At 40.6% G+C, this 13268-nt stretch overlaps 1 protein-coding gene across 1 annotated transcript; it reads left to right on the top strand.

Annotated features, from left to right (window-relative positions):
- Nucleotides 1-6136: 6136 nt before the first annotated feature.
- LOC129085848 (lysine-specific demethylase 4D-like) lies at nucleotides 6137-7723 on the top strand. Its single transcript, XM_054592211.1, has one exon. It carries the CDS (start codon nucleotides 6137-6139, stop codon nucleotides 7721-7723), a length of 1587 nt encoding a protein of 528 aa, XP_054448186.1.
- Nucleotides 7724-13268: the final 5545 nt, after the last annotated feature.

Below are 13268 nucleotides of genomic sequence, written 5' to 3' on the forward strand. Positions count from 1 at the left end.
GAAAGGAAAGTGAGAGAAAAGACAGAAGCTTAAATCAGGAAAGAGAATGATGACTGATGATTTAAGGGAGACCAAGATGATAGCGATTATTTAATTGACCTTAATCCTTGAACATCTGTAAGGTATTGATTTAAGGAGTTTAAATGGAGAGATTAGCCCTGGAGAGGAGAACTACCTCCTCTCCCTTCGGGGTGGGAGAGCAGGAGAAAGATGGAAGGTAACCAAGAGGACAGAGGCTGCAGTGTGTTACAAAGGGCCTTAGTTATTTCTTTAATAGCAAGTTTTGGAGTGGACACTATAGAGTACAAAGATTCCTTGGAAAATACAGTGATGAGCAAGATATAGACCATGCCCTCAAAATACTTTTATATGGAAGATAAAGCAAGTACAAAGATAACTCTAGAGATTAAGAACACAAGCTATGACATTAAGTATATATTTTTCTACACCTCGATTCCTTCCTCCATAAATAGGAATAATGAGAGCATGAACTTCATAGACTAGTTATAAGGTTTGAATGAGATACTGTATAGAAAGTGCTTTAAAAAGGGCCTGGCAAAGATAAGTACTAAATAAAGGTGATTCTAGCTGTTCACATTATATAAAGTAAAAATGATAAGTGCTAAGGGAGAAGTATAGGAGATGAAGAAGAGATGGTATTTTGTTGGGGCAGTAAAAGAAGATGAGGGGTTAAGTTCATCCGCTTAGGAAGGGATGAAATTTAAGAAGGAAGAGAAATTTGGAAGGAGAAAATAAGAAGAGGGAGACAGTTGAAGTTTAATAGAATAAAAAGGGAGATTTTAAGACATCAATAAAATAGAAACTCAAAAAGTGCCCACAGTTTAAAAAAAATCAAGCATTCCATTTTCTTTCTAGCTTACATTCCTTAAGGTAGTAACAGAATTATTTGACCTAATGGAGAAATTTAGCCCACAAATCAAATACTATTTCATTTTCCATCATCACCCTCATGTTCTCACTTTTTTAAAAAATACTTATGATAGATTTCATGGCCCATCAATACCCTTGTTCCTCCCTCCTTGAGATAAACTTGCTTGGAAAAACCCTAACCCTGATGGAACCTTACTGCTTGCTTGCTTTCTATCTTTTGAATATTCCTTTTCTATGAGGAAAAATTCTGTCATGGTAATTTAGTTCTTGTGGGGCTGCCACCAGTTGTACAAGGCATGGGGACAAATACCACCACAACGTTAAATAGTATGAGTTAAGGGAATACATCAAGACCAAAGTGCACACAGCTTCCCTAATTCTTTAGCATCCCTAATTCTTTAGCATCCCTACAGAGAGGCATTTCATGTTCAGGAGGGATGCTGGATATGACTTCAGTTTTGTTCTAGTGGAGGGGTCTCTTCTTCCATTGCTCTTCCCTTATCTAGGGTTTTGATGATAGCAACTTTATCAGGAAACAGACTGAGTGGGGAATCAAGCTGCCTAGATGTCATGTGAGCCATTTATAGGAGTTGTCTGGGAAAACCAGAGGCCCTGTACTTTAGGAGGCAGCTGGGGACCTGGGGTCTTTTGGGATGATATTGTCCTCTAGCCATGGGAAGGAAGCCATTATTCCCATGGGAAGCTGAATCCATCTGGTAAGGACTCTGGGCTAGCCCATTGTTCAGGCATTCCAGGGTGAACATCTAGGTTCATTTTTTTTTTTCTAAATCCTCACCTGAACATCTTTTCATTGCTTTGAGAAAGGGAGAGGGAAAGAGAGAAACATCAATTGGTTCCTTCTCATATGCGCCCTGACTGGGGATGGAACCCAAAACCTGGGTATGCAGCCTGACCCTGACTGGGAATCGAACCCACAAACTTTCAGTCTATGGGAAATGCTCCAATGAACTGAACCACACTGGCCAGGGCCTAGGGTCATTTTTGGACTGTGCTACTCCTGCATAACAATCTGTCCCTAAGACTGTTTGTGCTCATCAGGTGTTTCTGGAATAGGAAGAGAGCGATGCTATTTCCACCCAATCTTTAGAGTCTGAATTAATTGGATTCATCATACTCCCTCAAGCGTGAGCCAGATTGTCATCCATGTCCCCATCTCCACTTCCATTTGTTAGCGATAAGTTCTGTAGAGACCTAGAGATTGTTTCACCAGCTCTAATCCTCCATTTGTGCTTTGACACTACAGTTGGAAAAGGAGAGGCATGTATTGATCCTCCTTATTTCATCCTCTGCAGATCCCTTTGTGCATGAGAGTCCTGCTAGGGCAGAGGTGCCCAGAGCCTCTACTGCTCACTCAGAGGGCCCCTGCTGTTAGCATTCAGGTCAGCAGCAAATGTTAGTTTGATACACTCTTTTAAAAGCCACAAGCAGGTGGTTACAGAGAACAAGCACTTCCTTGGCTGTTTTTGCCCTCGACATCAGACCCAAAGGAAAAAGGATTTGTTTGGTCAAAGAAGCCCAATTGTGGTGACCTCTCTAGATATGGGAGTTGGGGAGGATTGGGCCTTGGCTCTAGCTTTCTCGTCTCTGAATGGATCTCTGGCACCAAGATTCTAGGGGGCCACAGAGATGTGGAGGGGTTCTATTATTTTGAGTACTTGCAGGCAAGCTGATATTTGTAATCTTTTGGGGAGACAGCAGGGTAAGAAAGATGAAATACCTTGATCTCTGGAGGAAATGGGTTGCCTTCTCCCCGGGAGCTGCTCCTCAACACTGTCCATTTGCAGGCATGAATGCTAATGGTGTCCTAACAATGGCGCTAGCTGTAGTGTGCTACCATTCCTCCTATTCCAGCAGCTTTCCCAGAGAACTCATTCTGTTCCTAAGAGGGCCCTGAAATTTGTGTAGCCCTTAGACCCCATAAAACTTTGATTTCTTCATAGTTTCAGGCAAACTTCCAGGGAGTTTATCCAGAACCAATAACTCAAGAAATTTTCAGTAATTTTATAGGGCAATTTCAAGTGGATTCAGAATCTCTAGGAAGTCTCTTCTGATTTGATGCTCCAATTTAAGATAGGAATGGGCATGTTGGAGCCTCCTAACTGGTGAGGCTAGGTAATTTTACTTGCACTAGGGAACCCGGTATTAACCCCTCCACATTATCTGCCAGTCATTCCTCCTCACTTGGTTATGTGCTGTCTTAGCAATTCCTCCAGTCAGTAGCTCTGGCTGTCAAGGAAGCCATTTGTTTGAGCTTACAAGTTGTCTTTATTTTTAAAATATAATTTCAGATGTGTTATGAAGTGGCAGTCCTTTCTCTTGCATTTTCTTGTAAGAAATCTCAAAGAAAAAATTTAGTGTTTTAAAAGTGAGCTGATAACATTGGAAACGAAGCTGTTTACTAGACCAGGGAAGGGTGTGGTTCAGTTGGAAGAGATACATTGCTGTTACAAAGCTGAATGGATTCAGTTGTTAATTGGACCAGGGATAATAGAATTAGGGTGGGACTGATTTGACTAGAATTTTGGAGAGACAGAGGTATGGGCCCTAATTCATCAATACGTTTCAGTTGGAGATGTTTTCTTGAGAAAACAGTACCACCAGAGGAGACCATCCCAAGAAGGTGGTATCTGAGCTGAGACTAAGGAGGTAAGAGAGGTGCCTGTGTGCAAAGACCATCAGGTAGAACATTGGGGTTTTGTTGTTGTTGTTTGCTTTGGCTTTTTTTTTTTTTTTGAGATAGAGCCAGGAATGTGGTTGAAACCGAGAAAGTAAGGGGTGGAGTAGGAAGAAGTAAAGTCAAAAGGTCATGGTGGACCAAATCTTTTGGGGACTTTAAGGACATTTGAAGGATTCTAAGTAGGATGGAGTAGGCATACCGAAGTTTGAGAGGGGAATGTGAAATATTTGGAGACTGGAAAACCTTAGAAATTAGGACAGTGTAAAAGGATTAGCAAAGAGTAGTAAGGGACTGTTTGAGATTGCGTTAATGAAATAGCTTGTGATGCATCTTTTCTCCTAACTTTAATGAGAATATTTCTTTTGTTTCACTATTAAGAATGATACTTGCTATTTATTTTTTACATTGAAACCCTGTACCTTACTCATAGAAGTATTTTTTTTCTTTTTAAGTAAATTGATTGGGGCGATATTGGATAATAAAATTATATAAATTCAAGTGTACAATTCTATGATGCGTCATCTGTAAGTTGCATTGTGTGATGTTTTTCTTAATGTTTTACAAATAAAGAATTTTTAGATCATAAATAGATGTTGAATTTCCTCAAATGCTTTTTGGTACCTATGAGATAATAGTTCATTTTCTTTGTTAATACTCTGAATTATATTATTAGATTTTCTGATGGTGAATCATTCTTGCATTCCTGGGATACATCCTATTTGGATAGGATGTATTATTCTTTTAATATATTGGTGTATTTGATGGGATAATATTCTATGTAGCATGCTTTCATCTACACTTATAAATAAAAATGCCCTGTAGCATTATTTTTTGTTGTCTTTTTCTGATTTTGCTATCAGAGATAAGAATAGCCTTATCTGAGTAGCTCTCCAGTTCTTTCTATACACTGAAAGAATTTGCATAAGAGTTAACTGTTTATAGAAAATTTGCTAGGTTCACCTGTCAAATGATGTGACTCGAGTTTTTAGGGGTCATACTTTGAATCAGATTTTTATACTGGGGTAATCAAACTTTCTAGTTTTTCTTGGATTCCTTTTGGATATATTTCCTCTCTAGAAAATTGTTCCCTTTTCAAAATTTTGATGTCAAATTGCTAAGATTTTCTTTTGAGGTTTTAGAAATTCTCTACTATACCACTAGCTTTGTGAACTATGTGGTTCCTAGTATTGTTTATATTTACCCTCTCTTTTCTCATGATCAGTTATTTCAAGTTTGTTGCTGTCCTTAGTCTCTTCAAAGAACATTTTTAGTCACCATCCCTCTGTTTTGCATCTATTATCTTTCATTAATAACATCTTTATTCTTTGTTATTTCTTTCCTCTTCCTTAAATTTTCTAGCTTCTTGAATATGCAGTTCATTTATTTTCAATCGTTCTTCCTTTTACTTTCAATAAAGTGAAATATTTCTTTTACAGTTCTTTAATGCTTTCCCCCCTAAACTCTATTTTTAAATATACAAAAATTTATGAAAGTCACTATAGCTTGATAAATTATCTCATTAGCTAATCTGATGGCTGTGTAACTGGCACTTAGGTTCAGAACAGATTTTAACATCACTCCAAAGACCCTTTGTGCCCCTACTCACAATCCCTCTCTTCCCCAAAGGTGACCACTACTCTGAGTTCTAACATAGATTACCTGGATGCATTTTAAGCTTTGTGTAAATGAAATGAAGGAATAGGTGCTATTTTGAGTTTGGATAATTTTTCTCATTATTATGTTTATAAAACTATCCCTATATTTAAATGCAGTTTTTGTTTATCTTCATTGATGTACTGTGTTCCACTATGTGAGTACACCACAATATATTCACCCATTCCACTGTGATGGACATTTGGGTTGTTTCTAGTATTTGGCTACTAAAAATAATGTTGTTATGAACATTCTCGACCATGACATTCAGTGCACAGCTGTACACATTTTCTAGGCATGTGATAATAGTTGGATCATAGCACAAGCATATATTCTCTTTTGCTCAACTTTAGTAGATACCGTCCAATCATTTTCCAAAGTAAATGCAATGATTTCTATTCTCTCTACTAAGAAAATTCCAATTGCCCCACATCCACACCATCTCTTGTATTGTCAATGTTATCAAATTTTAATCTTTCTTTGAGAGTGCAATAATATCCCATGATAGTATTTTATTAGTTTCCAAATAAATTTCCAAACATTAATTTTTAACCTTTCTGTATTTTTTTTTTTTTAGGTTTTGTTTTAAATACTGCTCTGACGGCACTACATTTGGTGCCTCCCATCCAGGACTGAGTGATTAAATAGATCTCACGAGGACAGAGCCACCTGAGGGACATCACTAAGTCTCAGTCCTGGGCAAAGTTTCTGCTGAGAGTACAGTATCCTGGTGAATCAGCAAGCCTGATAAACATTATCATCTAATTAGCATAAAATTCCATTTGTGGATCCTGCTGCCTCAGATATTCCAACCTAGTTGTGAAAAAGTAGCATTTTCCAGTATCTTCCACTATCTAAAACACAGTTAAAATCTTTGGAGAGTGTTGCTTATTGATGGAAGCTATGAAGTCTAAGGCTATCTGTGCCCAGAACCCGAATTGTAACATAATGATATTTTATCCTACCAAAGAAGAGTTTAATGATTTCGATAAATACATTGCTTCCATAGAATCCCAAGGTGCCCACCGAGCTGGCCTGGCTAAGATAATTCCGCCCAAGGAATGGAAAGCCAGACAGACCTATGATGATATCAATGACATCTTAATAGCCGCTCCTCTCCAGCAGGTGGCCTCTGGGCGAGCAGGTGTGTTTATTCAGTACCACAAAAAGAAGAAAGCCATGACAGTGGGGGAGTATCGCCACTTGGCAAACAGTGGGAAACACCGGACTCCACCACACTTGGATTTTGAGGATTTGGAGCGGAAGTATTGGAAAACCCGCCTCTACGATTCGCCCATATATGGCGCTGACATCAGCGGCTCCTTGTTTGATGCAAACACGAAACACTGGAACCTTGGCCACCTGGGGACCATTCAGGACTTGCTGGAGCAGGAGTGCGGAGTTGTCATCGAAGGCGTCAACACACCCTACCTGTACTTTGGCATGTGGAAGACCACCTTCGCTTGGCACACGGAGGACATGGACCTTTACAGCATCAACTACCTGCACTTCGGGGAGCCCAAAACTTGGTACGCGGTGCCCCCAGAGCACGGCCAGCGCCTGGAACGCCTGGCCAGGGAGCTTTTCCCGGGCAGTTCGCGGGGCTGTGAGGCCTTCCTGAGGCACAAGGTGGCTCTCATCTCGCCCAGCGTCCTCAAGGAGAACGGGATTCCCTTCAGTCGCATCACCCAGGAGGCTGGAGAGTTCATGGTGACGTTTCCCTACGGCTACCACGCTGGCTTCAATCACGGCTTCAACTGCGCGGAGGCCATCAATTTCGCCACCCCGCGATGGATCGACTATGGCAAAGTGGCCTCTCAGTGCAGCTGCGGGGAGGCCAGGGTGAGCTTCTCCATGGACGCCTTCGTGCGCATCCTGCAGCCCGAGCGCTATGAGCTGTGGAAACGCGGGCAGGACCGGACTGTGGTGGACCACGTGGAGCCCACGGCTCCGGGCGGCCGGGACCTGAGCGCCTGGAGGAAGAGCTGGGCGGCCGGGAGGGCCGCGCTGGGCCTGAGGCACCTGCAGCCGCGCCGCGCCGCGCGCAACCCTCGCGCGGTGGGCCCGGGCGGTGCGCCCCGCCGCCGCGCCCCTGCGCGCCAGGCGTCCCTGCGCCCCTCGCTAGCCCGCGGTTCTGCCTCTGCCGCCCAGTGCGGAGCTGGCGCGGCCCGCTGCTCCTCGAAGCCCGACCCACCCTCGCCGCCAGTCCCGGGTCCACCTGCCCGGGATCTCCAGCCCACTGGCAGACGTGGTCGTGGTCGCGGTCGCGGTCGTCGTCCTCGGGAACAGGGGACTCAAGAGCCGATTGTTCAGGCCCGGGTCAAGAGGTGCCGCTCAGTGGGCACAGCGCGCACTGCTCAGGACCCCGAGGCCCAGCCTGTGCCCCGGGATAAACCGTCCATGGACAATCCTGCACCTCTGAGCCCGGAGACTCGCTATCCTGCCGTGGCTTCCGGGTGCTGCTTTTCTCCAGTCTCTTAAGCCTATGGGACGCCTGCCTTGTTCCCCATTGCTGTTTTATGTGGGGAGTCCTGAGACATCTCAGAGCTTTAAGCAAGTTTGTATGTCACACTGGTCTTGCATGAGAGTTCCCCGGTGTTGCCTCCAGACGGGCTGAGTTCATGGTATTAACCAAGTTCGCCATAGTTTGTTCTGCCTCTCAGACCCTGGAATGTCTTTGGACATTGCTAACTCCTGTGCCGCCATCTGAGGTTTTATCCACTGGACACCCTTGTGTCTCTGTGAACCCTCTGAGTTCTGCTGAGTTTGCTGAAGCCGGACTTACCCAAGTCTCCCATCCTCTGGGAAAACTCTGGATGATGCCCAGCTTCCGAGGAATTCTAGGCTTTGGTTCCCCTCCAATTTCCCTCCCTTTTCTCTTGCTCCTCCCCATTTTATGCAAAACTAGGCCTTTTTAACCAATTAGGTCAGTAGAGGCTCAGAAAATAATTTATGATCTTTGAGTCATTGATGTGTTTATAATGGCATTTCTTCACAATATATTAAAGGTAACAAAAACCAACCAACTGAGGGATTGAGGTTACTGTTTTCTGCACTTTTCTTTATAATTATATCAAAACATGTTAAGCAAAACCTATTTTTATGGCCTGATAAAACTGTGTGGAGTTGCTAAATAAGTTGGGAATGGTTGTTGGGTTCTGCCTGGCCGGCTGGCTGGGGAATTTAATTTGTAGACTTTATCGTAAGGATGACTTGGTGGGAATCATCTGGTAACTTGGCTGAGCAGTAGTATGCAAGTTGTTGGGAGAGATGAGCAAGCATAGGACAGAAGTGCCATCATCCAAATATCTTCAGGTCTCCACTTCTGTTTCAAGGCTGTATGTGTAATGGTTAATTTATTGACTCAATAAACAAGTCCATAAATAAATGAATAAGATAATTTCCATTGGTAATATGTGGGGATGGGATGACAGAGCAGAATTGCCTGGGGCTAGCCCGGGTTCTGGTGATCAGGACATGCTCCTTGGAGCAGGAGACCTTTCTAGGACCTACTTGACAAAAAGGGAGGTCCAGAGCTGACCTCTGCTTAGAGGAAACAAGTGTAATAGCTCCATCATGGGCTAGAAAGGAAGCTTATTTGCATCTGGGCCATAGAATAGAAGGAGACAAGCAGGGTCCAGGGTGTGTAGGATCTTGTGACTCATGTTAAGTATTTGAATATTTTTCAACTTGAAACAAGAAGGCATTGAAAATTTAAAACTGCTTGATATGATTTACATCTTTAAATAATGAGTTTAGTTCTGTGGACAGTGTGGGGGCAAGAGAAGTAGAACATTTAACTTACACAAAAGTAATACAAGTGAGAATTGATGGTTATTTTGAGGCATTATCATTGCAAATGCACAGAAGTGGACAAACTCAGAATAAATTTTGGAAATTGAAAATGGTAGTTTAGATACAGAACAAAACATTGCAAAGAAACAAACCACCCCTCCTCTGCCCCCAGCTCTCCCTTACAGAATTTCAGTGAGGCTCGAGAATTTGAAGAACCTTATAAAATTGAAGGTAGGAGTAATGGAAAAGCAGTGATTATTTGAAGTTGTGAAGAGCAACAAAAACCCATGTCATATCCCTACCACCATGTAGCTAGGCAACTCTCTTTTTCCCAGTGTAACTGGAGATAGAAGTGCATCTGTGGAAAGTTGGAGCTGAGAGTCTGAACTCAGGGATTCCAGGCACAATGGAGGATGCGAGTGAGATGCTTGACTACAAAGGAGGTTAAACAATATTGAGATTGTGGAACCACAAGGTGAAAGCAGACTGGACTCCCTTGGAAGTGAGGAGCCCTGGAGAGCAACTGGCCTCATAGTAGATGTTACATGGACAAGAAATAAACTTTTATGTGATAAGTAACTGAGATATTGAGGAGGTGTTTTGTCCTTCAATTTAGGTCAGCTGTGGATATGGCAGTGCAGAGAAGTCTCCTTAGAGACAATAGTCTGGCTCATCTTCCTATTTTAAATTTTAGAAGCAGAAAATTTTCTGTCATAGTTCAGGAATATCATCATCTATTCCTTGGAAGATAGATGACTGGGAAGCATAGGATAAACAAAAGTCGGGGTTTTTGAAAAAGAAGAAAAAGGTTTTTTTCCCCAGAAAGTATTGCTCCCATTACACTCTTAGGTTTTCACTCATAATTTTTAAAATTTATTTTGTCCAATAAAGACAAGCAATATTAAAAATACAGTTTAGTTGTACCAATAAACTGGTTTCTAAATCTTGAAAAGGAGCTGGGGGTGGTAGTGAAGGATGTTCTTCAAGAATATTCAAAATTCTATTTTGTTTTATGTTGACACATTCAATTTGGATACACTCAATTTGTACATCTCTTCTCAATAAAGGGTGCCCATATCCAGCTGTTCTTCCATGGCCAATAAGTTTTTGTTATGCTTGGTCTTGGAAAAGCAAGGGACATTGACTATGAAAATTATATATAAGCCAGGATGCAGCCATCTTTGTTCTCACTGCCATGACCTATATCCCAGGTCTCTTTCTACTTCTGAGAAATAATCGTGAGTTTAGTGTGTATTCTCCAAGTTAACAAATGAAAGTCTACACAGTCAAAGGTAACCTGTGGTTTTGTCAACTTATACCCCCCACTATCTTTTTAAAAAGTAAATATTACATTTACAAGATCTGAAAACATTGTGACATGTAAGCTTTGATCAGTCCAACAAGTCAACTAGATCTATGTATTTGTTTTTTGTTTTTTGTTTTTGTCTATTCTGCCAATGGACAATAGGATTACTTCCAAATCTTTGTTAATTTAAACAGTGGTTTACTGAATAGCTTTATACATATAAATAGAATAACTGGGTTGTATTTATGTTCTTTTTCAACTTTTCTAAGAATAACCAGATTAGCCTCCAATTTCTCTCTCCACTGGCAGCATGGGGGAGTTCTGGTTTCTCTATATCTTTATCATTTTTTTTTAAAATTGTCAGACATTTTTATTTTCTCTAACCTAAATGAATGAAAAATAGTATCCTGTTGCACTTCCCTGATTACTAGTGACCTGCACATTTTTTCATATTTATTTGCCATTTGGATTTCTTCTGTGAATTGCTTGTCCTGAGACTTTGTTCACTTTTTTGAGGTTGACTTTTTTTTTTGTACTGATCTATGGAAGTTTTATGATATTTGGAGTATTACATCATTATTTTATGTATGATGAAAAACTTCTAGCCTGTAATTTATTTTTTAAAGTGTTGACATTTTCATTATTTTTATTGATTTTAATCCTCACCCAAGAACATGTCCACATGCAATATTAAACTTTAGACTTTAGAGAAGAAAGGAAAGGAGGGAGAAGGGGGTAGAGAGAGAGAATGTGAGAGGAAAACATCTATCGTTTGCCTTCCCTATGTGCCCTGACTGGAACAAGAATCCACGATGTAGGTACGTGCCATGATTTGGTGTATGGGACAATGCTCTCACAAACTGAGCCACTCAGCCAGGGCCTGTAATTTCTTTTAATTTTTTTTATGCCATTATATTAATCAAAGTTCTCCAGAGAAACAGAACCAGTAGGGAAGATACAGATAAATGAGAAGCTTTATTACAAAAATTAGTTCAAGCGGTTATTGAGACCAAGAAACCCCATGATCTGCCAAATCTGCAAGCCAGAGAACCAGGTGGCATATTCAATCTGAGTTCGAAGGCCTAATAAGGTAAGTCTAAGTCTTAGGCTAAAATCCCAGGAACCAGGAATGCCTAAGTAAAATGTCCCAGGATGGGCAAAGAAGAACATTTCAGCTCAAACAGAGTGAATTTGGAATTTGTCCTTTTCCTGATCTTTTCTTCTCTTCAGGCTCTGAATGGCTGGGATGATTCCACCTGTATTGGTGAAGGCATCTTAACTCAGCCTAATGAGGCAATTGCTAATAATCTCTTCCCAAGTCTCCCACGCAGACACACCCAGAAATAAGCTTTACCAGCTAACTTGGCATCTCTTAGACCAGTTAGATCCATACATAAAATTCACTATCACATTTGTCACTATATTAGAATCAGTTAAATATATCAGACATTTCCATCATAATGCTTTGGTTCTCTAAGGTATTTATTTCACTCTGAGTTCATAAAGATGTTCTTTAATACTTCCTCTTATAGTCTTAAAATTCTGTTTTGTATTTTCAGCATGCAATCCATCCCAAATTTATGTAAGAACTACATATCGAACAGTCCATTCCTTCATACCATCTTGGTATATCACCTGTATTAGATACAGATTGTCACGTATACGTATATCATATCTGGTTCCTCTCTTTGTACGTGGATGTATCTATCCATTCAGCACAAATACTGCAGTTTGTTAGGGGAGAAGTAGTCACCCCTCTTTTTCTCCTTTTTAAAGAATTATCTTGGAGATTCTTATTTAAATACCTGATTCCACCACTTACTAGATTTGTCACCTTGAGTAAGTTGCTTAATGTCTCTTTGACTCAGTTTCCTGATGTAAGAAACCTGGTTAATAGGATTTTCTTTATAGGGTCATTGTGAAGATTGAGTTATTCTTACACAGAACACATTGGACAGTGTCTGGTATTTGATAATCACCACATGTGTTAGCTACTTTTAATAATATTTGTATTAGTAGAAGAGGGACTTTTATCAAAAGATAGGAAAAAGAGAATGAAAAGACAAATCAAGGAGTGGGAAATTGTATTACCCATACCCAATAAAGAGTTAATAACCAAAATATATAAAAAACTACCATGTCGACAACCCAGCAGAAAAATGGACAAAAATACTTAATTAGGCCCTTTATGAAGGAGCATACCCAACTGGCCAATAAACATGAAAAAATTGCTCACTCTTATTAATAATCAGGGAAATGCAAATCATAATTACATATCCCTATGCCCTCACCTGATTGGCTAAAACTAAGAAGGCTGATTATCACAAAAGTTTTGCAAAAAGGAATCGCAACGAGTACCCTCATGTGAAGCTGGTGAGTGTGTAATTGGTAAAAACAAAACAAAACAAAATACCCTGTTGTAAAACAGTCTGGCAAGATAAAATTTGAATTCACATAACCTGTGACCAAGAAATTAATTTTCAGGCACAAGTGAGGAGTGTTCCAATATATGTGTGGGAGGATGTTCAGAAGAGGGGAGTAAGAGGCCAGAGAGGAGACAACCCAAAGGCCCAGCAACAGCAGAAACTTGTATACAATTGAATACAACCCCAAAATAGAACAAAATCCAGCTATATGCAAAAACATAAATGAAGAAAAAATACACACAACAGAATACATTAAGATATTCTAAAGTTTTATTTTTTTATTTTAAAGGTTTTATAAAGTTTTCAAAATGGGTACAGTATTAACTTCATATTTTTGACCAAAATTAATGTGCTTGTAGTTAGGATAGGGTTAGTCTGAGAGGCAGATGGGGCTGGACTCCCCGAAGAGGAGCACGAGCCAGGCTCCCAAGTGACTGGCAATGTCATATGTCTTGCCCTGGGTGCTGGCTCCACTTTTGTTCACTCTACAATTATTAAT

This window comes from Pteronotus mesoamericanus, unplaced genomic scaffold (assembly GCF_021234165.1).
Source record: "Pteronotus mesoamericanus isolate MK-2021 breed Mesoamerican mustached bat unplaced genomic scaffold, CSHL_Meso_final scaffold_36, whole genome shotgun sequence".
In the NCBI taxonomy this organism is placed as follows: Eukaryota; Metazoa; Chordata; class Mammalia; order Chiroptera; family Mormoopidae; genus Pteronotus; species Pteronotus mesoamericanus.

Excerpts from the sequence above, each read along its gene's own strand:
- LOC129085848 (XM_054592211.1), top strand. The coding sequence starts at position 6,137 with ATGGAAGCTATGAAGTCTAAGGCTATCTGTGCCCAGAACCCGAATTGT.